The 26963-nt window shown below is 38.1% G+C and overlaps 2 protein-coding genes across 2 annotated transcripts; both read left to right on the top strand.

Annotated features, from left to right (window-relative positions):
- The first annotated feature begins 1806 nt into the window (after nucleotides 1-1806).
- LOC149629889 (WD repeat-containing protein 43) lies at nucleotides 1807-18131 on the top strand. The gene is made up of 14 exons (XM_089851567.1): nucleotides 1807-2007; nucleotides 2232-2372; nucleotides 2450-2571; nucleotides 2638-2755; nucleotides 2825-2946; nucleotides 5055-5219; nucleotides 10815-10989; nucleotides 11154-11243; nucleotides 11765-11896; nucleotides 11988-12116; nucleotides 13236-13418; nucleotides 15048-15161; nucleotides 16294-16413; nucleotides 17625-18131. The coding sequence occupies exons 1-14, from the start codon at nucleotides 1825-1827 to the stop codon at nucleotides 17706-17708; spliced, it is 1878 nt and encodes a 625-aa protein (XP_089707693.1). The 5' UTR covers nucleotides 1807-1824; the 3' UTR covers nucleotides 17709-18131.
- A 2807-nt stretch (nucleotides 18132-20938) lies between these two features.
- Nucleotides 20939-22447, top strand: LOC149629888 (uncharacterized). Its single transcript, XM_089851766.1, has 2 exons — nucleotides 20939-21296; nucleotides 21361-22447. The coding sequence occupies exons 1-2, from the start codon at nucleotides 21047-21049 to the stop codon at nucleotides 21798-21800; spliced, it is 690 nt and encodes a 229-aa protein (XP_089707892.1). The 5' UTR covers nucleotides 20939-21046; the 3' UTR covers nucleotides 21801-22447.
- The last annotated feature ends 4516 nt before the right edge of the window (nucleotides 22448-26963 follow it).

The following is a 26963-nucleotide window of genomic DNA, read 5'->3' as shown; positions in this document are numbered from 1 at the left end:
TTACAACTCACAAATGCTATCACATTCAGCCACCCTTTAAAAACGACCTTATCAGTACAATCCTCTCTCGTTTCATTATCTCTTTAAAAATATCGAACTAAGTTCATTATTGAATAGTGAATTGTACTATAATATCATAGCACCACTTAAAGGAAAAGTTTCGAGGAACGTCTAGCCTCCCAATCCCCTCGAGGCAATCCCAATAGAGTAGTGTCGGTGTAGAGGGGAGTAGACGATGTATCCCTCCCTCTAGGCGCGCTTTTGTAAGAGGGGATACTGTACACGCCTGGTAGGGGGAATGACACTGAGCTAAGAGATAGAAGGATATGACGTTTGCATACGTAGAATTGGCATTACTCTATGGCAGGGCTTCCATCAAAGGTTCATGCACGCAATTGCGCTCTTTCTTATCCCTTATCGGATTCAATCGCCAAATATAGGCCTACCCTAAATTTACATAAGTAAAGAGAAAGCAATTCAATAGAGGAGGAGCAACTCTGACCGACCGAGACTAATTTTCCCGGGTTTCGGCACCATGTGGTAGCTTGAGAAACAATCCGAGTCGTAAATGCCGGGTACACTGTTAGTAAAAGTTCATTTTCGGAGGCCTAGCTACAGCTACACATCGTACAGTCGTACTTCTTTCGTTTATTCATTACCATAGGATAGGGAGTTGCCTATCCTATACCTTGAAAACAACACGTTAATCCTTTATCAATGGTTCAAGTCCACGTGGGTACTGATGGTTGTCTTTACTCGGAGCGTGCTCGGAGAGATAACGTTTCGGTTTCCGAACTTGTTTACGAACTTTAATTGAAAAACATTGAAAGCTTTGAAATCATAGCGAAAGTAGTTACCTCGGGTTTTCAGTAAACTTTCATGATTCAAATATTCCTGTTAAATAAATACCAGAGCTGTGCTAATTAATTAGTTAGCTAATTGAATTTCTAATTAATTAGCAACATTTACTAATTGAAAATGGTAATTGAATTTTAATTACCTTGTGCTAATTGAGAAGTAATTCTAATTAATTAGTATGAATCGGAAAGGTAATTATCTAATTAAAATTTAATTAGATTTAGGATTAACTAATTAGCCAATTGGATTTTCAATTAATCTTTTACGCCAATTTGTTGTAAAAAATCGAGGAATTAACTCTTGATTCATCTATTTGAATATGAAAAAGCCTTATTATATCGATGAGGAAACCTTAGTGCTACTCTAAATTTTTCAGCTCCTCAAATATGAGAGAATACTAGTACTAGTAGAAAATTTCGTAGTTCGCAACTGCCCCATTTCGAAATGCGCATGTATTTACTACTCAGGAGTCCATTATAGGTACTGTGGCAAGAAAATGAAGAAATGAGAAAAATTTTAAAATGACGGAAGGCTTGAGGCTTGTCTCATTTTTCAAGAATAATTCATGGCTTCCGTACCCGTTTTTCAATGGCATTAAAACATCACCAAAGTACTAAACCCATGAGCACTTCTAAACTTTTATGTTTACTTATGGTTTCTTTTTTACCTTAATTAGAAAATAGTAATTCTAATTAATTAGTTTGATAAATAAATGTCTAATTTCTAATTGAATTGAATTAGTTTCTATGTCTAATTGCTAATTTGCTAATTAATTAGTTCATAAATATTTCTCTAATTGCTAATTTACTAATTAATTAGTTCATAAATATTTCCCTAATTGCTAATTCTAATTCAATTAGTTGTCAGCTAATTAGCACAGCTCTGATAAATTAAAATAAAATTATCTGTGGATGAGAAATTGAGAATCTGGCAGCCCTGCAGCCACCCACGTCAGTCTTTTTCAAAATGGCGAGCATGGAGAATGCGGCTTTTTCTCCTGATGGCGAATATTTTGCTTTCTCAAATCCTGATGGAAGATTAAAATTATGGGAAACATCAAGTGGAATTTTAAAACAAGAATACACTCCATCTTCTCATCTTTCTTCAACTTGCAGTTCATTGTCTTGGAGCACCGGAAAACGTTCTTTCGTAAGCGCATGATCCTTTTGTTCCTAAGCCTTGGCATTAGAAATGCCTTAGAAAGTAAACTTAAGCCTAAAACACCATGTGCTGCTCATTATCATTGTCGTAATTGTAATCATACATGCCGCTTAATAAACAAATGAGTCATTATTAAAAGATTAACGAATAATTACAGGTTTATTTTAATTAATTCTTAAGTTAATATGGATTTTTTTAATGATTTATCATAGAGTTCTCCTAAAAAGAAGCGAAAAAAAGTGGAAAATGGTGATGTTTCCGTTGAAAATCAGGCCGATATCATCGCGATCGGAACAACTACGGGGAATATTTTACTGTACAGCTTTCTTCAGGGTGAATTAGTAGCGGAATTGGTAAGCTTTATACTATTTTTAACGTATTTACGTCATAACTATGTAACTAGACGCGGAAATATGTGTTTCCCCCATAGAAAGAGGGCCATAGTGACGTAGTTAACGATGTTTGTTGGAATTGCGATTCCACGTCGGTATTTAGTTGTTCCAATGACCAGCATGTCGTTCATTGGGACGTTAAAAAACGGAAAATTAAACAGTAAGGTTCATTTATTTCATATCTGGTTCAAGTTATTAACGCGTTTCGTTCTTCGTTCGTTCTTAGCAAATGGAAAGCCAGTCAACATAGCGTCTATTCCATTTCGTTAATAGATGAAAATAACTTAATAACAGCTAGCTCTTCAATAAAATGGTGGAATTTAAAAACTAGGGAAGTAATTAAGGTAAGTCAAAGATAATTCCCCCTATTCTTTCAGGTTTTTAAATTATATGTTCTTTTTTTTTCTTTGAAGAAATTTACCGGTCATTCGACGGAGACCTTCCGTTTGTTGCCAGTTAGGTTTTCAAATAATTCAACAGCAGAGGGAAGTTATTTCCTTTCTGTAGCCAAAAGCGACCGAGTTATTAGCGCCTGGTGAGTTATCAACTTGTTTTTACCTTGATTATCCACCCATTTTTACCCCCGATTATCAACTGACTTTTACCCCTATTTGTCAAGTGATTTTTACCCCAATTATCCAGCCATTTTTACCCCTCATTATCAAGTGATTTTTACCCCAATTATCCAGCCATTTTTACCCCTCATTATCAAGTGATTTTTACCCCAATTATCCACCCATTTTTACCCCTGATTATCAACTGATTTTTACCCCAATTATCCAGCCATTTTTACCCCTCATCATGAAGTGATTTTTACCCAATTATCCACTTGCTTTTACCCCAATTATCTACTAGTTTTTACCCCTATTATTCACTTTCTTTTACCCCAATTATCCACTTGTTTTTACCCAATTATCCACTTGTTTTTACCCCAATTATCTACTAGTTTTTACCCCAATTATCCACTTGTTTTTACCCCGATTATCCACTAGTTTTTACCCCGATTATCCACTAGTTTTTACCCCGATTATCCACTAGTTTTTACCCCTATTATCCACTAGTTTTTACCCCTATTATCCACTAGTTTTTACCCCTATTATCTACTGGTTTTTACCCCTATTATCCACTTGTTTTTACCCCAATTATCCACTAGTTTTTACCCCTATTATCCACTTGTTTTTACCCCTATTATTCACTAGTTTTTACCCCTATTATTCACTAGTTTTTACCCCTATTATCCACTGGTTTTTACCCCTATTATCTACTTGTTTTTACCCCAATTATCCACTAGTTTTTACCCCAATTATCCACTAGTTTTTACCCCAATTATCTACTAGTTTTTACCCCAATTATCCACTTGTTTTTACCCCGATTATCCACTAGTTTTTACCCCTATTATCCACTAGTTTTTACCCCTATTATCCACTGGTTTTTACCCCTATTATCTACTTGTTTTTACCCCAATTATCCACTAGTTTTTACCCCTATTATCCACTTGTTTTTAACCCCTATTATCCACTTGTTTTTACGCCGATTATCCACTTGTTTTTACCCCTATTATTCACTAGTTTTTACCCCGATTATCCACTAGTTTTTACCCCGATTATCCACTAGTTTTTACCCCGATTATCCACTAGTTTTTACCCCGATTATCCACTAGTTTTTACCCCTATTATCCACTAATTTTTACCCCTATTATCCACTGGTTTTTACCCCTATTATCTACTTGTTTTTACCCCTATTATCTACTTGTTTTTACCCCTATTATCCACTTGTTTTTACCCCTATTATCCACTTGTTTTTACGCCGATTATCCACTTGTTTTTACCCCTATTATTCACTAGTTTTTACCCCTATTATCCACTGGTTTTTACCCCGATTATCCACTAGTTTTTACCCCGATTATCCACTAGTTTTTACCCCTATTATCCACTAGTTTTTACCCCTATTATCCACTGGTTTTTACCCCTATTATCCACTGGTTTTTACCCCTATTATCTACTTGTTTTTACCCCAATTTACCACTAGTTTTTACCCCTATTATCCACTTGTTTTTAACCCGATTATCCACTTGTTTTTACCCCTATTATCCACTTGTTTTTACCCCTATTATCCACTTGTTTTTACGCCGATTATCCACTTGTTTTTACCCCTATTATTCACTAGTTTTTACCCCTATTATTCACTTGTTTTTACCCCGATTATCCACTTGTTTTTACCCCTATTATCCACTAGTTTTTACCCCAATTATTCACTTGTTTTTACCCCAATTATCCACTAGTTTTTACCCCAATTATCCACTAGTTTTTACCCCAATTATTCACTTGTTTTTACCCCAATCAACGTTTTACCCGGTTATCCACTTGTTTTACCCCGATTATCAACCGATTTTTACCCCGATTATCAACCGATTTTTACCCCGATTATCCACTAGTTTTTACCCCGATTATCCACTTGTTTTTACCCCTATTATCCACTTATTTTTACGCCGATTATCCATTAGTTTTTACCCCTATTATTAACTAGTTTTTACCCCGATTATCAACCGATTTTTTACCCCAATTATAAAATATTCTCTGAAACCATTTCATTAATCAATTTCTATTTAAGAATTATCGTAAAACGAGTTCATTTTTGTTTCAGGCAATTGCAAAAAGACAACGACTCCAATTCTCTGGCGTCGTTCTCGGTGGTGGAAGAATTGGTACAAATTGACGTTTCCAAAAATGCTACGAAGCAACATCCAGTTTCGCTGTCTGCCTTGACTGAGAGTGGAACGCTTCACATCTTTGAACATCAACTAAATGGGTAATTATCGCCTTTATTATGGAAGTTTTTGGAAATTGGATCAAAGTCTGGGGATTTTGTAGAATTGGATCAAAGTCCGGGGATTTTTTAGAATTGGATCAAAGTCTGGGGAGTTTGTAGAATTGGATCAAAGTCCGGGGATTTTGTAGAATTGGATCGAAGTATGGGGATTTTGTAGAATTGGATCAAAGTCTGGGGATTTTGTAGAATTGGATCAAAGTCCGGGGATTTTTTAGAATTGGATCAAAGTCTGGGGATTTTGTAGAATTGGATCAAAGTCCGGGGATTTTGTAGAATTGGATCAAAGTCCGTGGATTTTTTAAAATTGGATCAAAGTCCGGGGATTTTGTAGAATTGGATCGAAGTATGGGGATTTTGTAGAATTGGATCGAAGTATGGGGATTTTGTAGAATTGGATCGAAGTCTGGGGATTTTGTAGAATTGGATCAAAGTCTGGGGATTTTGTAGAATTGGATCAAAGTCTGGGGATTTTGTAGAATTGGATCAAAGTCTGGGGATTTTGTAGAATTGGATCAAAGTCTGGGGATTTTGTAGAATTGGATCAAAGTCCAGGGATTTTGTAGAATTGGATCGAAGTCCGGGGATTTTTTAGAATTGGATCAAAGTCTGGGGATTTTGTAGAATTGGATCAAAGTCTGGGGATTTTGTAGAATTGGATCAAAGTCTGGGGATTTTGTAGAATTGGATCAAAGTCTGGGGATTTTGTAGAATTGGATCAAAGTCTGGGGATTTTGTAGAATTGGATCAAAGTCTGGGGATTTTGTAGAATTGGATCGAAGTCTGGGGATTTTGTAGAATTGGATCAAAGTCTGGGGATTTTGTAGAATTGGATCGAAGTCTGGGGATTTTGTAGAATTGGATCAAAGTCTGGGGATTTTGTAGAATTGGATCGAAGTCTGGGGATTTTGTAGAATTGGATCGAAGTCTGGGGATTTTGTAGAATTGGATCGAAGTCTGGGGATTTTGTAGAATTGGATCGAAGTCTGGGGATTTTGTAGAATTGGATCGAAGTCTGGGGATTTTGTAGAATTGGATCGAAGTCTGGGGACTTTGTAGAATTGGATCGAAGTATGGGGATTTTGTAGAATTGGATCGAAGTCTGGGGATTTTGTAGAATTGGATCGAAGTCTGGGGATTTTGTAGAATTGGATCGAAGTCTGGGGACTTTGTAGAATTGGATCGAAGTATGGGGATTTTGTAGAATTGGATCGAAGTCTGGGGATTTTGTAGAATTGGATCGAAGTCTGGGGATTTTGTAGAATTGGATCGAAGTCTGGGGATTTTGTAGAATTGGATCGAAGTCTGGGGATTTTGTAGAATTGGATCGAAGTCTGGGGATTTTGTAGAATTGGATCGAAGTCTGGGGATTTTGTAGAATTGGATCGAAGTCTGGGGATTTTGTAGAATTGGATCGAAGTCTGGGGATTTTGTAGAATTGGATCGAAGTCTGGGGATTTTGTAGAATTGGATCGAAGTCTGGGGACTTTGTAGAATTGGATCGAAGTATGGGGATTTTGTAGAATTGGATCAAAGTCTGGGGATTTTGTAGAATTGGATCGAAGTCTGGGGATTTTGTAGAATTGGATCGAAGTCCGGGGATTTTGTAGAATTGGATCGAAGTATGGGGATTTTGTAGAATTGGATCAAAGTCTGGGGATTTTGTAGAATTGGATCAAAGTCCGGGGATTTTTTAGAATTGGATCAAAGTCTGGGGATTTTGTAGAATTGGATCAAAGTCCGGGGATTTTGTAGAATTGGATCAAAGTCCGTGGATTTTTTAAAATTGGATCAAAGTCCGGGGATTTTGTAGAATTGGATCGAAGTATGGGGATTTTGTAGAATTGGATCGAAGTATGGGGATTTTGTAGAATTGGATCGAAGTCTGGGGATTTTGTAGAATTGGATCAAAGTCTGGGGATTTTGTAGAATTGGATCAAAGTCTGGGGATTTTGTAGAATTGGATCAAAGTCTGGGGATTTTGTAGAATTGGATCAAAGTCTGGGGATTTTGTAGAATTGGATCAAAGTCCAGGGATTTTGTAGAATTGGATCGAAGTCCGGGGATTTTTTAGAATTGGATCAAAGTCTGGGGATTTTGTAGAATTGGATCAAAGTCTGGGGATTTTGTAGAATTGGATCAAAGTCTGGGGATTTTGTAGAATTGGATCAAAGTCTGGGGATTTTGTAGAATTGGATCAAAGTCTGGGGATTTTGTAGAATTGGATCAAAGTCTGGGGATTTTGTAGAATTGGATCGAAGTCTGGGGATTTTGTAGAATTGGATCAAAGTCTGGGGATTTTGTAGAATTGGATCGAAGTCTGGGGATTTTGTAGAATTGGATCAAAGTCTGGGGATTTTGTAGAATTGGATCGAAGTCTGGGGATTTTGTAGAATTGGATCGAAGTCTGGGGATTTTGTAGAATTGGATCGAAGTCTGGGGATTTTGTAGAATTGGATCGAAGTCTGGGGATTTTGTAGAATTGGATCGAAGTCTGGGGATTTTGTAGAATTGGATCGAAGTCTGGGGACTTTGTAGAATTGGATCGAAGTATGGGGATTTTGTAGAATTGGATCGAAGTCTGGGGATTTTGTAGAATTGGATCGAAGTCTGGGGATTTTGTAGAATTGGATCGAAGTCTGGGGACTTTGTAGAATTGGATCGAAGTATGGGGATTTTGTAGAATTGGATCGAAGTCTGGGGATTTTGTAGAATTGGATCGAAGTCTGGGGATTTTGTAGAATTGGATCGAAGTCTGGGGATTTTGTAGAATTGGATCGAAGTCTGGGGATTTTGTAGAATTGGATCGAAGTCTGGGGATTTTGTAGAATTGGATCGAAGTCTGGGGATTTTGTAGAATTGGATCGAAGTCTGGGGATTTTGTAGAATTGGATCGAAGTCTGGGGATTTTGTAGAATTGGATCGAAGTCTGGGGATTTTGTAGAATTGGATCGAAGTCTGGGGATTTTGTAGAATTGGATCGAAGTCTGGGGACTTTGTAGAATTGGATCGAAGTATGGGGATTTTGTAGAATTGGATCAAAGTCTGGGGATTTTGTAGAATTGGATCGAAGTCTGGGGATTTTGTAGAATTGGATCGAAGTCTGGGGATTTTGTAGAATTGGATCAAAGTCTGGGGATTTTGTAGAATTGGATCAAAGTCTGGGGATTTTGTAGAATTGGATCAAAGTCTGGGGATTTTGTAGAATTGGATCAAAGTCTGGGGATTTTGTAGAATTGGATCGAAGTCTGGGGATTTTGTAGAATTGGATCAAAGTCTGGGGATTTTGTAGAATTGGATCGAAGTCTGGGGATTTTGTAGAATTGGATCGAAGTCTGGGGATTTTGTAGAATTGGATCGAAGTCTGGGGATTTTGTAGAATTGGATCGAAGTCTGGGGATTTTGTAGAATTGGATCAAAGTCTGGGGATTTTGTAGAATTGGATCGAAGTCTGGGGATTTTGTAGAATTGGATCGAAGTCTGGGGATTTTGTAGAATTGGATCGAAGTCTGGGGACTTTGTAGAATTGGATCGAAGTATGGGGATTTTGTAGAATTGGATCGAAGTATGGGGATTTTGTAGAATTGGATCGAAGTCTGGGGATTTTGTAGAATTGGATCGAAGTCTGGGGATTTTGTAGAATTGGATCGAAGTCTGGGGATTTTGTAGAATTGGATCGAAGTCTGGGGATTTTGTAGAATTGGATCGAAGTCTGGGGATTTTGTAGAATTGGATCGAAGTCTGGGGATTTTGTAGAATTGGATCGAAGTCTGGGGATTTTGTAGAATTGGATCGAAGTCTGGGGATTTTGTAGAATTGGATCGAAGTCTGGGGATTTTGTAGAATTGGATCGAAGTCTGGGGATTTTGTAGAATTGGATCGAAGTCTGGGGATTTTGTAGAATTGGATCGAAGTCTGGGGACTTTGTAGAATTGGATCGAAGTATGGGGATTTTGTAGAATTGGATCAAAGTCTGGGGATTTTGTAGAATTGGATCGAAGTCTGGGGATTTTGTAGAATTGGATCGAAGTCCGGGGATTTTGTAGAATTGGATCGAAGTATGGGGATTTTGTAGAATTGGATCAAAGTCTGGGGATTTTGTAGAATTGGATCAAAGTCCGGGGATTTTTTAGAATTGGATCAAAGTCTGGGGATTTTGTAGAATTGGATCAAAGTCCGGGGATTTTGTAGAATTGGATCAAAGTCCGTGGATTTTTTAAAATTGGATCAAAGTCCGGGGATTTTGTAGAATTGGATCGAAGTATGGGGATTTTGTAGAATTGGATCGAAGTATGGGGATTTTGTAGAATTGGATCGAAGTCTGGGGATTTTGTAGAATTGGATCAAAGTCTGGGGATTTTGTAGAATTGGATCAAAGTCTGGGGATTTTGTAGAATTGGATCAAAGTCTGGGGATTTTGTAGAATTGGATCAAAGTCTGGGGATTTTGTAGAATTGGATCAAAGTCCAGGGATTTTGTAGAATTGGATCGAAGTCCGGGGATTTTTTAGAATTGGATCAAAGTCTGGGGATTTTGTAGAATTGGATCAAAGTCTGGGGATTTTGTAGAATTGGATCAAAGTCTGGGGATTTTGTAGAATTGGATCAAAGTCTGGGGATTTTGTAGAATTGGATCAAAGTCTGGGGATTTTGTAGAATTGGATCAAAGTCTGGGGATTTTGTAGAATTGGATCGAAGTCTGGGGATTTTGTAGAATTGGATCAAAGTCTGGGGATTTTGTAGAATTGGATCGAAGTCTGGGGATTTTGTAGAATTGGATCAAAGTCTGGGGATTTTGTAGAATTGGATCGAAGTCTGGGGATTTTGTAGAATTGGATCGAAGTCTGGGGATTTTGTAGAATTGGATCGAAGTCTGGGGATTTTGTAGAATTGGATCGAAGTCTGGGGATTTTGTAGAATTGGATCGAAGTCTGGGGATTTTGTAGAATTGGATCGAAGTCTGGGGACTTTGTAGAATTGGATCGAAGTATGGGGATTTTGTAGAATTGGATCGAAGTCTGGGGATTTTGTAGAATTGGATCGAAGTCTGGGGATTTTGTAGAATTGGATCGAAGTCTGGGGACTTTGTAGAATTGGATCGAAGTATGGGGATTTTGTAGAATTGGATCGAAGTCTGGGGATTTTGTAGAATTGGATCGAAGTCTGGGGATTTTGTAGAATTGGATCGAAGTCTGGGGATTTTGTAGAATTGGATCGAAGTCTGGGGATTTTGTAGAATTGGATCGAAGTCTGGGGATTTTGTAGAATTGGATCGAAGTCTGGGGATTTTGTAGAATTGGATCGAAGTCTGGGGATTTTGTAGAATTGGATCGAAGTCTGGGGATTTTGTAGAATTGGATCGAAGTCTGGGGATTTTGTAGAATTGGATCGAAGTCTGGGGACTTTGTAGAATTGGATCGAAGTATGGGGATTTTGTAGAATTGGATCAAAGTCTGGGGATTTTGTAGAATTGGATCGAAGTCTGGGGATTTTGTAGAATTGGATCGAAGTCTGGGGATTTTGTAGAATTGGACCAAAGTCTAACATAATACCTTTCTATTTTGATGTATGATTCTAGGAGATGCAAGCAACCCTTGATGCCAAAAGTGACAGTGCATGTTACAACCGAGGGCGCCGATAAATCCCAAGTCAAGAAATTGCCCATCCTTTCCGCAGCCATTTTACCCGAGTCGACTCAATTGAGGCTAATCATCGTTTATGGTTCCTTTGTCAATCCTAAATTTGAAGAAATTGTAAGTTATTGTTATTATATTATTGTGATTTCCACCATAAATTTTTGTCTGGACTGTGTAGTTATTATTTCCAAAAACGACTTCAGCAGTTAATTGGAGTCCCTACACCTTAAATTATTATGTAATTTTTGACCTATTTTGAAGTTATTTGCTCTTTGTTTTAGTCTATTTCTGGAACAGAACCAGAGTTATGGCTAATAAGGGACGATCCCACAAAGTCAAAAAGTACGACCTATCAGCAAAACGTCTCCAAAGTAAGATTCAATTTAATAATTTTAATCGTTGGAATAACACGGAATTTTTAATAGTTAAAATAACGAAACTTAAAAAAAAATTAATAATCGGAAGTTAAAAAATTTTAATAATTAAAATAACGGAAGTTAAAAATTTTAATAATTAAAATAACGGAAGTTAAAAATTTTAATAATTAAAATAACGGAAGTTAAAAATTTTTAATAATTAAAAAAACGGAAGTTAAAAATTTTTAATAATTAAAAAAACGGAAGTTAAAAATTTTTAATAATTAAAAAAACGGAAGTTAAAAATTTTTAATAATTAAAAAAACGGAAGTTAAAAATTTTTAATAATTAAAAAAACGGAAGTTAAAAATTTTTAATAATTAAAAAAACGGAAGTTAAAAATTTTTAATAATTAAAAAAACGGAAGTTAAAAATTTTTAATAATTAAAAAAACGGAAGTTAAAAATTTTTAATAATTAAAAAAACGGAAGTTAAAAATTTTTAATAGTTAAAATAACGGAATCGTTTTATTTCAGGTTAAACAACCGGAAAGGCCGTCATCTTCTAAAATCTTAGCTCCTGGTCACATGACACCTTTAGGGCCAGTTAGTGAACAGTCGACCAATTCACTCAGGAAACGGAGAGACAGTTTACAAAAACAAACGCAGGTATGAGCCCCAAAAGTGGAACTACTAACTAATAATATTTTTTGTGGAAAATTAAACTAATTTATTTAATTATTTATATTTTCTAATTTAGCTTCCAATGGAAGTGCGATTAGACGCACTGACAATTGACGAGAAGGCGTCTGCTAATGTTCCAACAACGGAAAACTTAGTACATTTGCTGCTTCAAGGGTTACAGAGCAGTAATCTACAGCTCTTGGATGTAAGTTAACTATTAACTATTTGTACAATAATATTTTGCTGATTTCATAGCATTTAGAAGCATTTTCTATGGTTTTTTAGCGTTTATAACTATTAAAGGAATAGCGACCTGATTTAAAAATTATCTCAAATCTAAAAAAAAAACCTTACTTTTTTGAGAGTTTAAACTCTTCTGATTCCAAAAATACGCAGCTTGATAAATATTTAAATATGAGGGAAAACACAGAAAAAAGACCTCGAAAAAACTTGATATTTGGGGGCAAAAACAAATTGTGCAGGGAAGATATTTGGCGGGTTTTTTCTCCTTGCTACGTCACTCACGGCATCTCGCGGAAAAGCCAAGGGCGAGCGCCCGAAACTCCCGAGTCTACTTATGCCGCTCGAATCGGAATAAAATAGGCTTAAGTTTAACTCGGCGCTGAGGCACTAACAGGCGTCACGTGAGCGACATCTAGAGTGAAAATTTCTCCTTACTACGTCATCAAACCATGGATTTATAATAGAAGCTTACGCTTCCTGGATATTTCACTGTAGCCTTCAGTAAGGCATTTTGATTATAAACACATTTATGTCATAAAAATTCGCGCGAGTGGGGACTAGGGGGGGGGGGGCTGATGACGTAGAAATTGAGGCAAACTTTTTTCTCTCGGCGCGCGTGCGCGCGCGCTTTTCTAAAAATTGTTTAGCGCGCGCTATTAAAAGTTAAAACTCAAGCACGTGAAAAACTTCCTTCCCCCTCTGAATTTGCCTCAAATTCTACGTCACAAACGCGCCTGCCAGGCTGGTACTAGCTCGCGCCAGTTCAGACGAGGAATAAATGTTGTGCGCGTTTTAAGGCGAGTGGAATATCCAGGAAGCGTAAGCTTCTATTATAAATCCATGATCAAACGAAACTAAATTATAACTAGGCCTTTTCCAAACTGTACAATACTTTGATTGCAATTTTATAAATTTCTACGAAAGCAAATACAAAGGAGTAAACATATCATAATAAACTAGATTTTTCAAGGATTTTTTTTCGCATTTTAAGTTTGTGGATGACAAATTATGTCACTAACACTTTAATTAACGTTTTTGTAGCAATTTGAAAAAAAAAACTAATCTAGATTCTGTTTCTTAGACGGTGCTTCAACGCGGGGACGAGAACGCCATCAGAAACACAGTGAGGCGGCTTCCAATCACGGCCATTGTTCCTTTATTACGAGAACTGCAAAGGCGGCTTCACGGTAGAGGGAGTGGCGCCCCCTCTTATTTAAAATGGCTCAAGTCCGTTTTACTCGAACACACGTCTTATTTAACAACGGTAATCATGTTTTCGAAAAATAATGTTATGTCCTTATAAGGGGAAAGTAAGAAACTTGACGCTGCCTAGGAGGTCGGGTACTCGGAGCTGCCTAGTGGGGTCGAGTACCTCGGCGCAGTCTAGGAGAGGTCCGGGTACCTCGGCGCAGTCTAGGAGAGGTCCGGGTACCTCGGCGTAGTCTAGGAGAGGTCCGGGTACCTCGGCGCAGTCTAGGAGAGGTCCGGGTACCTCGGCGTAGTCTAGGAGAGGTCCGGGTACCTCGGCGCAGTCTAGGAGAGGTCCGGGTACCTCGGCGCAGTCTAGGAGAGGTCCGGGTACCTCGGCGCAGTCTAGGAGAGGTCCGGGTACCTCGGCGTAGTCTAGGAGAGGTCCGGGTACCTCGGCGTAGTCTAGGAGAGGTCCGGGTACCTCGGCGCAGTCTAGGAGAGGTCCGGGTACCTCGGCGCAGTCTAGGAGAGGTCCGGGTACCTCGGCGTAGTCTGGGGGAGGTCCGGGTACCTCGGCGCAGTCTAGGAGAGGTCCGGGTACCTCGGCGCAGTCTAGGAGAGGTCCGGGTACCTCGGCGCAGTCTAGGAGAGGTCCGGGTACCTCGGCGCAGTCTAGGAGAGGTCCGGGTACCTCGGCGTAGTCTGGGGGAGGTCCGGGTACCTCGGCGCAGTCTAGGAGAGGTCCGGGTACCTCGGCGCAGTCTAGGAGAGGTCCGGGTACCTCGGCGCAGTCTAGGAGAGGTCCGGGTACCTCGGCGTAGTCTGGGGGAGGTCCGGGTACCTCGGCGCAGTCTAGGAGAGGTCCGGGTACCTCGGCGCAGTCTAGGAGAGGTCCGGGTACCTCGGCGCAGTCTAGGAGAGGTCCGGGTACCTCGGCGCAGTCTAGGAGAGGTCCGGGTACCTCGGCGCAGTCTAGGAGAGGTCCGGGTACCTCGGCGCAGTCTAGGAGAGGTCCGGGTACCTCGGCGTAGTCTGGGGGAGGTCCGGGTACCTCGGCGCAGTCTAGGAGAGGTCCGGGTACCTCGGCGTAGTCTGGGGGAGGTCCGGGTACCTCGGCGCAGTCTAGGAGAGGTCCGGGTACCTCGGCGCAGTCTAGGAGAGGTCCGGGTACCTCGGAAACTGCCTGGGGGAGGTCCGGGTACCTCGGAGGCTGCCTAGGGGGAGGTCGGGTACCTCGGAGGCTGCCTAGGGGGAGGTCGGGTACTCTGAGGCTGCCTGGGGGAGGTCCGGGTACTCTGAGGCTGCCTGGGGGAGGTCCGGGTACCTCTGAGGCTGCCTGGGGGAGGTCCGGGTACCTCTGAGGCTGCCTGGGGGAGGTCCGGGTACCTCGGAGGCTGCCTAGGGGGAGGTCGGGGTACCTCGGAGGCTGCCTTTGGGAGGTCGGGGTACCTCGGAGGCTGCCTAGGGGGAGGTCGGGTACTCGGAGGCTGCCTAGGGGGAGGTCGGGTACTCGGAGGCTGCCTAGGGGGAGGTCGGGTACTCGGAGGCTGCCTAGGGGGAGGTCGGGTACCTCGACGCGGCCTAGGAGGTCGGGTACTCGGAGCTGGCTAGGAGGTCGGGTCTTCTATAATTTACGTTGACGCGGTGTTAGGTTTTAAAAATTATAACTAGCACTCGATTCATTAAAAGAAGTATTTCTTAGTGTGGCGAGATAGACGGCGTTCTGGGACCGGTAGCTCAGCTCTTTGATGGAAGGTGCGAATCATTTCCAAGAATGTCTCATTTGAAAGGAAGATTAAATTTAATCTTATCTCAGGTAAATATCAATATCAATCTCTTATTTACACGGTGTTTTCCGAACCAGCTCGGGTTGAATGGGACGCCAAAAATGGGGGAAGAAAGCTGTTAGCGTAGTACCAACCTTTTGCACATTTGTCTCGATCTTTAAGTGGAATTTGTGCCAGAAAGTGTACTTACATGAAAGAGGTTACCATGACTCAATTCTACTTAGCTTCAATCCAAGCTATTTAGAAATAATAATAGTAACCTACATGACTTACTATTTGAGAGGAAATGAATGTGCTGTAAACATTTACACTTCCGGCCTAAAAAGGTCAGGGAAAATCTCAGAAAAAGGTCAGGGAAAATCTGAGGAAAAGTTCAGGGAAAATTTGAGAAAAGGATCAGGGAAAATCTCAGAAAAGGCTCAGGGAAAATCTCAGAAAAGGATCAGGGAAAATCTCAGAAAAGGATCAGGGAAAATCTCAGAAAAAGGGTCAGGGAAAATCTGAGGAAAAGTTCAGGGAAAATCTGAGGAAAAGTTCAGGGAAAATCTGAGGAAAAGATCAGGGAAAATCTGAGGAAAAGATCAGGGAAAATCTGAGGAAAAGATCAGGGAAAATCTGAGGAAAAGTTCAGGGAAAATCTGAGGAAAAGTTCAGGGAAAATCTGAGGAAAAGATCAGGGAAAATCTGAGGAAAAGATCAGGGAAAATCTGAGGAAAAGATCAGGGAAAATCTGAGGAAAAGATCAGGGAAAATCTGAGGAAAAGATCAGGGAAAATCTGAGGAAAAGATCAGGGAAAATCTGAGGAAAAGATCAGGGAAAATCTGAGGAAAAGATCAGGGAAAATCTGAGGAAAAGATCAGGGAAAATCTGAGGAAAAGATCAGGGAAAATCTGAGGAAAAGTTCAGGGAAAATTTGAGAAAAGGATGTAACCTTCCGTAGCAATTAGGGAACCTCCTGAGTTTCTACTCCAGGGGTGTAAGGTTACATAGAGGATTAACACCCTGGTTACAAGGATCAGGGAAAATTTGAGAAAAGGGTCAGGGAAAATTTGAGAAAAGGGTCAGGGTAATCGAGGGTTTGAACTGGACCTTGATTGTCAGTTAGTTATTTAGTCGGTAAAGGGTTATTAAAATTAATTCTGAATTGATGGTCTCTTTAGATATCTTCGAAACACGATGGTGCTGGTGCGACGTCGCAAGCCTTACTAGTTTACAATGAAGAATCGTCGGAAGATGAAGACATTGTGGAAGACATAATAGGAAGTCCATCAAATTCGGAGGTAAAACACGACCTTTACTTATGTGCTGTTTTCATTCCAATTTATGTCCTATTATTCCTTTAAAATCCTATGCTTTTGAAAGTGTCCTTTCCTCGAGAAATTAGTCTTATTTAATCCTGTCATTGTGGAAAAAAAGCCCTATATGTTCACGAAAATTGTCCTGTAGAATCCCATATTTTCACGATAAACGTCCTATAAAATCCTATATTTTTATGAAATATATCCTATAAAATCCTATATATTCATGAAAAAATGTCCCGTAAAAAAGGACATTTTAACGAAAATGTCCTGTAAAATATTATATTTTTCATGAAAAATGTCATTAGAATCCCATAAAATCGTATATTTTAATTAAAATCCCATAAAATCATGTAATGTATTTTCATTAAAATCCCACAAAATCATGTATTTTCATTAAAATCCCATAAAATCCTATAATTTTCATTAGAATCCCGAAAAACCCTATAATTTTCATTAGAATCCCATAACATCCTATAATTTCATTAGAATCCCATAAAATCCTATAATTTCATTAGATTCCTATAAAACACTATAATTTTCATTAGAATCCCATAAAATCCTATAATTTTCATTAGAATCCCATAAAATCCTATAATTTTCATTAGAATCCCATAAAATCCTATAATTTTCTTTAGAATCCCGTAAAATCCTATAATTTCATTAGAATCCCATAAAATCTTATAATTTCATTAAAATCCCGTAAAACCCTATAATTTCATTAAAATCCCATAAAACCCTATAATTTCATTAGAATCCCATAACATCCTATAATTTCATTAGAATCCCATAAAATCCTATAATTTCATTAGATTCCTATAAAACACTATAATTTCATTAGAATCCCATAAAATCATATATTTTCATTAGAATCCCATAAAATCCTATAATTTCATTAGAATCCCATAAAATCCTATAATTTCATTCAAATCTCATAAAACCCTATAATTTCATTAAAATCCCATAAAACCCTATAATTTCATTAAAATCCCATAAAACCCTATAATTTCATTAAAATCCCATAAAACCCTATAATTTCTTTAGAATCCCATAAAACCCTATAATTTCCATGAAAAAATCACCAAGTCCTGTATTTTTATGAAGAAAATTATTACAAAATCCAATTATTTTCCTATAAAATCTTTGGATTAACTTAATTACTAATTACTAATCATCTAATTATCTTTTTGTAGGATAATTGGTCAGACTTAGATATGGATTTAGAAGATAATAAAGAAGGTAATGGAGACTTTTCGGAAGACGAAGAATCATCCTAAGAAAATAAATAATTGTTAAAAAATAAAAAAAAAAAATATTAAAAACTGTGTCGGGTAATTTGAAAACTTACGTAGACGCCATCTTTAAAAAAACCCATATTTTCGCGCCTTAGTCGCCTCGAAATCATTTTGGACAATTTATTCTTTTAAATTGTCTTTTTTTGTGGTGGCTAAGACACGAAATTTATTCTAAAAACATGAAATATTAAATTCGGATTTAAAAAAAAAAAAAAACGATGCAGTATACCGAGTTTTTAAAAATCGTTTAGCGAGGAAATCGAGAAATTATTATTCAAAATTGAGATTTTTACACTCGACTAATTTCCCAAGGGGTAAATTGGTTGGTTATACTACGAATTTGTGGCTTCATTTCCATTAAGGTTTGTGTAAAAACTTCGTTCAATAAATATTTTTACCTAAAGTTACGCATGTTTCATGATTTCATCACATTTTAAGCGTATTCTTCACATTTTTCATGATTTCATCACATTTTAAGCGTATTCTTCACATTTTTCATGATTTCATCACATTTTAAGCGTATTCTTCACATTTTTCATGATTTCATCAGGTTTTTATCATGATTTCTTCAGATTTTAAGCGTATTCTTCACATTTTTCATGATTTCATCAGGTTTTTATCATGATTTCATCAGGTTTTTATCATGATTTCTTCAGATTTTAAGCGTATTCTTCACATTTTTCATGATTTCATCACATTTTAAGCTTATTCTTCACATTTTTCATGATTTCATCAGGTTTGTTTCATGATTTCATCACATTGTAAGCGTATGCTTCACATTTTTCATGATTTCATCACATTTTAAGCGTATTCTTCACTTTTTTCATGATTTCATCAGGTTTTTTTCATGATTTCATCACATTTTAAGCGCATTCTTCACATTATTCATGATTTCATCAGATTATAAGCATATTCTTCACATTTTTCATGTTTTAATCAGATTTTAAGCGTATTCTTCACATTTTTCATGTTTTAATCAGATTTTAATCATATTCTTGACATTTTTCATGATTTTATCATATTTTAAGCTTATTCTTTTAATTTTTCATGATTTTATCATATTTTAAGCTTATTCTTTTAATTTTTCATGATTTCATCATATTTTAAGCTTATTCTTCACATTTTTCATGATTTCATCACATTTTAAGCGTATTCTTTACAATTTTCATTTTTTCATCACATTTTAAGCGTATTCTTCACATTTTTCATGATTTTATCATATTTTAAGCTTATTCTTTTAATTTTTCATGATTTCATCATATTTTAAGCTTATTCTTCACATTTTTCATGATTTCATCAGGTTTCAATTAGCATAGTTCTCATCATTAATTTATTAGCATTTAATTATCATAGTTCTCATTATTTTATTAGAATTATAATTTAATTATCATTATTGTTCTCATTATTTTATTAGAATTATAATTTAATTATCATTATTGTTCTCATTATTTTATTAGAATTATAATTTAATTATCATTATTGTTCTCATCATTATTTTATTAGCATTATAATTTAATTATCATTATTGTTCTCATTATTTTATTAGATATTAATTATTTTCTTCATATTTTTCTGGTTTTAAGCATTATTAAATTCAGTAATTTTTTCCGCTTTTGATCGTTTTAAAATTATTCATCAATATGTCTGATATCAATAAATTCTCAATTATTTTCATGAGATTTAAATTTAATTATATTGTACGTGTTTTTCTTTATTTTTATCAGGTTTTAATCGTTTTTATTATATTTAACATGATTTCATCAGATTTTAATGTTTCCATCTGTGAGCTGGAACGAGTGGGCTATGGCTCAAGCGGTTCTGGAAGAGCGCATAGCCCAGTCGATCATGCGCTTCACGAAGCAAGCTATAGCGCGTGATCAAGTGGGCTATGGATAGGGAGGGAGTAGTGCGCAGTCTGGGAAATTTCACACTTCCTCTGGTCCAAAACCAGTTTATTAATTGCTTGGACTAGTTTTTTAACTCAAGAACTGGAGGTTACTGGTCCTCGGGACCAGTTTATTAATTGCAAATCCATAGGATAACAAAGGCTGGGAGTGGGACCAGTCTAGAGCAGTCCGGGAAATAAGGATATTTTTTAAACTAGTCCTTGGGACCAGTGACCCCCTAGTGTCATAAGTAATAAACTGGTCTCCGGACTGGTCCCAGCCTTTGTTCTCCTATAGATTTGCAATTAATAAACTGGTCCCGAGGACCAGTAACCCCCACTTCTTGAATTAAAAAACTAGTCCAGGCAATTAATAAACTGGTTTTGGACCAAAAATACAAAGAAGTTATTTCAGTAAAATATTTAGTGACAAATATTATTATTGAAGAAATTAAAATTTTAAAACAACGATTGAAATCCAGAGAAACAGATGGCGATACTATCAGAAGGGAATCAGAAATAACTTCTGTTATTTCTGATTTTCTGAAGATTTCATGTGATTTCCAGTGATTATCGGAGATTTCTAATTACCTTTGATTACCTACAAAAATTATTGTGATTCATGATTTTCAATGAATTCTAGAAATAATGTAATCGATTTCCACGGTTTTGTAAACCTGATTTTTCAAGTGACTAACCCCTCGGATTTTTCGAGCGAAAAAAACCGAAAATTCCTGGTACGCACTTTAAAACAGGAAAAGATTTCTTCGAACCAGGGTGGGAAATAAGGATTTTTTTTAAACTGGACAATGGGCATGACCCCTCTGGCCTGGAATAAATAAACTGGTCCATGACCACTGACCAGGGCGCGTCGTCTGCTAAATTGAAGAAGTGGATAATTACAATATATTAGCTATGTCTGGACTCTGGAAACCCTTGAATTTTCTTAGTGGTCCTGTGGACCACTGACCCACCTCCGATTTAATTTTTAAACTGTTCCAGGCAATTTTTAAACTGGTCATTTGCCCTGTGCCACCGCCTTATTTCCCACGCAGCTTCGGAAGTTCGGACGGGCATCTATAGGCAGGGCCGGAAATAAGTAAAATTTCTTATAGGACACGCGTCCAATGACCCCCTGTTTGACTTGGAAATTTATAGGACATTGTCCACTAGAGTGTGCAAAATAGTGTCGCATCTCCATAGTCAAGCAATCAAAACTTCCAAAAAATTGGTCAAACTGTCCAGTGACCCCCTTAGTTTTTAAAAAAATTATGGGACATTTAAAAATTTTATTGGACAATGTCCAGTGTCCTGTGCTTATTTCCGGGCCTGTCTATAGGGCGTGCAACTTGCGTGATCGAGTCGGCTGTGTCAAAGGTAAACAAGAAGGGAGTCGGCGCCGCCATTAGAGTCGCGTTTCGCGTAAACGACAAAAATGAGGCGGAAGCATCAGCGTTGTTGCGTAAAAGATTGCGTGGGTGAAAAACGAAAATTTAGAAGCGTCGAAGACACTCGGGAAATTAAATTTTTTTGTATTCCTGGGGTAATAACTGGACAAGGAACCCAAACTGAAGAATTGTCCAGTGAAAGACGAAAACAGTGGATTATCAAGCTAAGGCTTAGCAGTTTTGATTTAGCTAGTTCTAAGTCTAAGCTAAGAGTTTGCTCGAGGCATTTTTATTCAGGTAAGATGGCAAAATATTATCATTTAATCATTCATCTTGCCGTTAACTTTAACTCCTTTTACAGGACAACCAGCCAAACTTTATGATAGAACTAATCCAGACTGGTTACCATCATTTAAGGATATAAATAGTCAATCAGATACGTCCACGTTTCAGGCACCCGCTAAAGTGGCACGTTACGAAAGAAGAATCAAAAGGTCAAGGAGGGGTAGTTCGACAGTATCCTATCAACCAGAAGCAACATCAACACCGGTGGAGAATTTTTCTCGTTCCGTTGCTATTCAGAAAAACTTGTCCGAATCAGATTTTTGTGGCCAACCTGAATTAGAGGGCACTGGCATCGATTTTTGTGGACAAACAGAATCCGTTGGTGTCGATTTTTGTGGACAAACAGATTCCGTTGGCGTCGATTTTTGTGGACAAACAGAGTCCATTGGCATAGATTTTTGTGGACAAACGGAGTTGATGTTGATATCTGCTTCAGATAGAGCCAAATACAATTGACTTTTGCGGACAAATAATTGATTTTTTGCGGACAAATAATTGACTTTTGCGGACAAATAATTGACTTTTTTGGACAAACAATTGACCTTTGTGGACAAACAGAGTCCGTAGGCATTGATTTATGTGGACAAACAGAGTCCGTCGGAGTTGAATTATGTGGACAAACAGAGTTCGTCGGAGTTGATTTATGTGGACAAACAGAGTTCGTCGGAGTTGATTTATGTGGACAAACAGTCCGTAGGCGTTGATTTTTGTGGTCAAGCAGAGTCCGTTGGCGTTGACTTTAGTGGACAAACAGAGTCCATTGGCATAGATTTTTGTGGACAAACAATTGACTTTTGCGGACAAACAATTGACCTTTGTGGACAAACAGAGTCCAATGGCGTTGATTTTTGTGGACAAACAGAGTCCGTTGGCGTTGATTTTTGTGGACAAACAGAGTCTGTTGTTGGTGTTGATATCTGCTGTCAGATAGAGCCAAATACTACTGACTTTTGCGGACAAACAATTTTAAGGGTTTGCCCAAAGTTTGAAGCGGAAGTTTTAGAAAATAAAAAATTAACTGAAGCTTTAACAACTCAACTTCAAAGAAGAAGAAATCTATGTATTCCTGATAATAATAAATCTAATTAAATTGCTCTATAAAATGGACCTAATTTCGTTAAAGAGACACAATTAACCATAGAAGAAATTACTTGATCTCCGAAACCTGAAGGTAATTTGAAATAGAGTGCAACGGTTTAGGCCCAGGGCCCCAAATAAGCACAGGACACTGGGCATTGTCCAATAAAATTTTAAAATGTCCCATAATCTCTTTAAAAACTAAGGGGGTCACTGGACGTTTTGACCAATAAATTTTCCGAAGTTTTGATAGCTTGACTATGAAGATGCGATACTATTTTTGCACACTCCAGTGGACATTGTCCTATACATTTTCCAGTCAAAGGGGGATCACTGGACACATGTCCTATAAGAAATTTTTCTTATTTCTGGCCCTGTTTAGGCCTACCGTGGCAGACGACAGTGGTATAGAATCTAGACATTTGGTTTGTGCTCAGTCCACTGCCGTGCCCGTGACCCGTCATATAACTTTCTCGACCCCAAATATCTAGTTCTTTCCTGTTACCACCCTTCCCTCTTTTGTGTAAGCACACACAGGGACATTTTCCATTGTTAAAAAGTATTTGAATTGCATTCGCATTAAGATGTAGTCATCATCATTATGGTGTTTAATTTACTTTGTGTTTATAAAAAGTTCAATAAGTTTTTGATCTACCAAATTAAGTCTTCTAATTTAAATGAAGTTAAAATTTGTCTGCAAAATTGCGGCGCAACCAAGAAAAAATCAGGCTAATATGATAGTTTTTTAGCACTTTGTCTTGTAGGCCAGGACAGATAGGCCAAAAAAGGGCTTGACCTAGAACATTTGAACATAAAGATGAAAATTGGTACATGGGTTGTTTTTAACCCAAAAAAAATATACTAAAAGTCCCCTGCTGTAGAGCGCGAGCTTTCGCCGCCATCTTGGAAAATGGCCGCCGGGAATTACAGCTACAATGTATTCCACGTTCTTCAAAAATTATGAAAATTGGAACACATTATGATTGGAACCACATGAACATTATGGCAAAATTTTACAGCTCTGTGTTCAATAGTTCGGTCGCCATATTGGAAAATGGCCGCCGTGAATGCTAGGTACAGTATATATCACCATGTTGTTGGAAAATTATGAAAATTGATAGGTATTATAATCAGAGTTCTGTGAACCTCATAGTAAAATATTGAAGCCATTACTCAGATAGTTTGGCCGCCATGTTGGAAAATGGCCGCCATCAATGTCATTCAGATACAGTATACGGTTGAAAAATTATGAAAATTGGTAATAACTATGTTGAAGACCGTCTAAACATGATATTTGAATATTGAAGACGTGCTACTGATAGTTTGGGCGCAATCTTCGAAAATGACTGCTTGAAATGCCAAATATATTACCGATATATAAATTTTTTCGATATTTTTTTATTGAGTAGGTGAGTTTCATGAACGTATTAAACGCCATAAAAATAACTATTTTCGAGTCTAAATTATCGACCCCTCTTCAAAAATGGTCGCTGGAATATTACTATCCTAAAATCTGGAAAAAAGAAAAGCAAAACCATATTACTCGGATTTTGGTTAGGAAAAATCATTTCATATGGGGTATATACATTCTAGTGTCGTTAAGGATTAGATTTAAGACACATTTTTAACATTACGTTCATATTTCTCTCCTTCCTGATGATTTTTTATTACGGCTAATACCTTGACAATGACCACACATTGTCCAGCAAGATAATCCTGATCGTCTACATTCACAGTTCTTTATACAAGATGTTCTGCAGACTGCAGGTACAAATAATGAGTGTTAAAAGTTCATCTGATGCCGGAAGGAGAATGGTGTGAATTGTTCTTCGACTTTCGCGATCGCGAACCAATCCCCACTGTTCGGGATTAAATCGTTTCCTAGCTATTGTTGGACTTGAAGATACGCTCGGAAAAAATGTAGTTTTGCGGCGTCGGTTGTTGGATGAAGCTTAGCGAGATCAAATGAGGACTTGACAGTATGTGTGGCAACGGTTCCATTGATTGATTATCTGTCACGTAAATTAAAGAAGTGTTCTCTTAACATTTTTAACTCAAAGGACTTGTCGTGGCGGAGTGGTCCCGAGTTCGGTGTGACGGTTCGGGAGTTCCTTGGGTTCGCCCTTGGTTCAGACCGTTCCTTGCCCCATTCCGTGAAGGTTTTGCCCGGCCTTTTCGCCACCGCCCAGGTGTTGCCTTGGCTCGCCCCCTCTATTGGCAACCCTCTAGGGGTCGCGGATACACTATTTGTTTGGGACGTTTGGCACTGTTGTGCTTGGAGAGAACTCACCCGTCCCCTGGAGTCTTCTGCTGCCTTAATCCATCCCTGTCACCGACCACCTCCTGACTAGGCTCGCCGCTGACGGTGTTCAGCTTCTGTCACCTGCTTAAATGGCGTTTGTCGGGCCCACTGGCCGATCCCGTGTGCCATGACGGCGGTTCCGCAGGTTCAATTTCGAATATGATTGGGAGGGGCGCTGATAAGGTCCCCTGCTAGGTGTAGGGCCTAATCAAGGGTTCTGACATGCAATTATTATGAAAAATCTTCAGGATGACGATGAATATAAATGAAATGTTAGAGATTTGTCTACAATCTAATCTTAAACAACATTAGAATGTATAAACCCCATATTAAATCATATTCTCTAATCAACATGTCGAGAATAACAGCTTTGAATAACTTTTCTTTCTTTCCGAATTTAGGGCAATGATTTTCGTGTGGCCATTTTTAAAGATGGCGTCGATAATTTCAACTTCGAGATATCCATTTTTTGTGGTTTATTACGTTAATGAAAATCATCTACTCAAAATAGGAATTTCAAAAAGATTTACATATTTGAAATATATTTAGCATTTCCAGCAGCCATTTTCGAAGATGGCGCCCAAGCTAACTGTAGCACGTCTTCGATATTCAAGTATGATGTTAAGACGGTCTTCAACATAGTTATTAAAATTTTTTATAATTTTTGAACCATATACAGTATCTTAATTATTTTGATGGCGGACATTTTCCAACATGGCGGCCAAAATATCTGTTTAATGCATTCAATATTTTACTGTGAGGTTCACACAGCTCTGATTATCATACCTATCAATTTTCATAATTTTCCAACAACATGGTGAAATATACTGCACCTAGCATTCACGGCGGCCATTTTCCAATATGGCGGCCAAACTATTGAACACAGAGCTGTAGCATTTTGCCATGATGTTCATGTGGTTCCAATCATTATGTGTACCAATTTTCATAATTTTCGAAGAAAAACGTGGATTACATTGTAGCTGGCATTCCCGGCGGCCATTTTCCAAGATGGCGGCGAAAGCTCGCGCTCTACAGCAGGGGACTTTTAGTATATTTTTTGTTGTATCAAAAACAACACATGTACCAATTTTCATCTTTATGTTCAAATGTTCTAGGTCAAACCCTAAAAGTCCTGGGCTATTGCTCGTCTAAAATGTTCTACATTCCCCTTGACGAAACTAACATGCATTACCAACCGCCAACCACACCTAGCTAATACGAAAAATCGTGATTTGCGTGACTTGTTAAAATGGTTTCGTGTGGAGGTTGACTAAATTTTTATTCGCGATCAAGATGTGTTTGATGACACGTCACGTGCGGCTAAGACTATCCGTCTCTGTATTACACTAAGCTCACGTGTAGGGGAGGGTTTGTCGGGAGTTAGATGGGGACGTGCTGCACGCGTTCTGCAGATCTAGTACCGTACGCCCATGCTTTGATCCCCACGTAATCACCCGTGTTTATAGCTACTAACTAAATTTCTACCTATATACCGAGGGGGAGGTCACTCTTCAGATAAATGAGTTCACTTTTAAGTGTGTGACGTTAAATTAATGTTAATGGTTGAAATTGTTAAGCCTTCCGGGACTTCGTCAAAATTCAATTCTACGGATTTACCCAAGAAATTGAAATTTTTAAACGCATACGTGAATTGATTCAAAGACTTTCGTGTAAACATACGGTACGTATAGAGAGCTTTCAGTTGGAGGTGGAGCCGAGTCTCGTGACATTATTTACGCTGCCATATTGGTTGTGGGTTTAAACCAGGAATGAAGCTGAGACCACCGGCCCAATATGACTACCAGAACAGCGGTAAGACTTGGGAGGGTGTGACGTTCTACTATTCCATCTGAAAGCTCTCTATATAAGCTCTATTTAAGTCTTCCGGGCTAACATATCTGAAATAAGCGACATTTAAAAGATTTTCAGTACGTCCGGTAAACAAATAAGGCCAAAACATAAAACGACATAGCTAAAAGTGCAAGTGCCTGTGATTGGGAGAGAGCTCGACTTGCATCGTCTGCTACTTTCATAAGGTGGAAACCTCATACAGACGTGGAAATCCGAGACTTTTTGTAATAATATATATGCTTTTGCTACATGAGAATCCAAATATAGATTACGTTTTTTCAAATTAGAAATGAAAAGTTTTTCACGGGAAATTTTGAAAAGGCCCTGAATCTAATGTTAGATTCCTACAAGCACATCTCGAATAGACCATTCCATTAAATACTTGCATA

This window comes from Phalangium opilio, unplaced genomic scaffold (genome assembly GCF_054372755.1).
Source record: "Phalangium opilio isolate 3A_F unplaced genomic scaffold, DU_Popi_V2 ptg000105l_1, whole genome shotgun sequence".
In the NCBI taxonomy this organism is placed as follows: domain Eukaryota; kingdom Metazoa; phylum Arthropoda; class Arachnida; order Opiliones; family Phalangiidae; genus Phalangium; species Phalangium opilio.
Note: the sequence above shows the minus strand (reverse complement) of the source record. Positions and strands in the feature narration are given on the sequence as shown.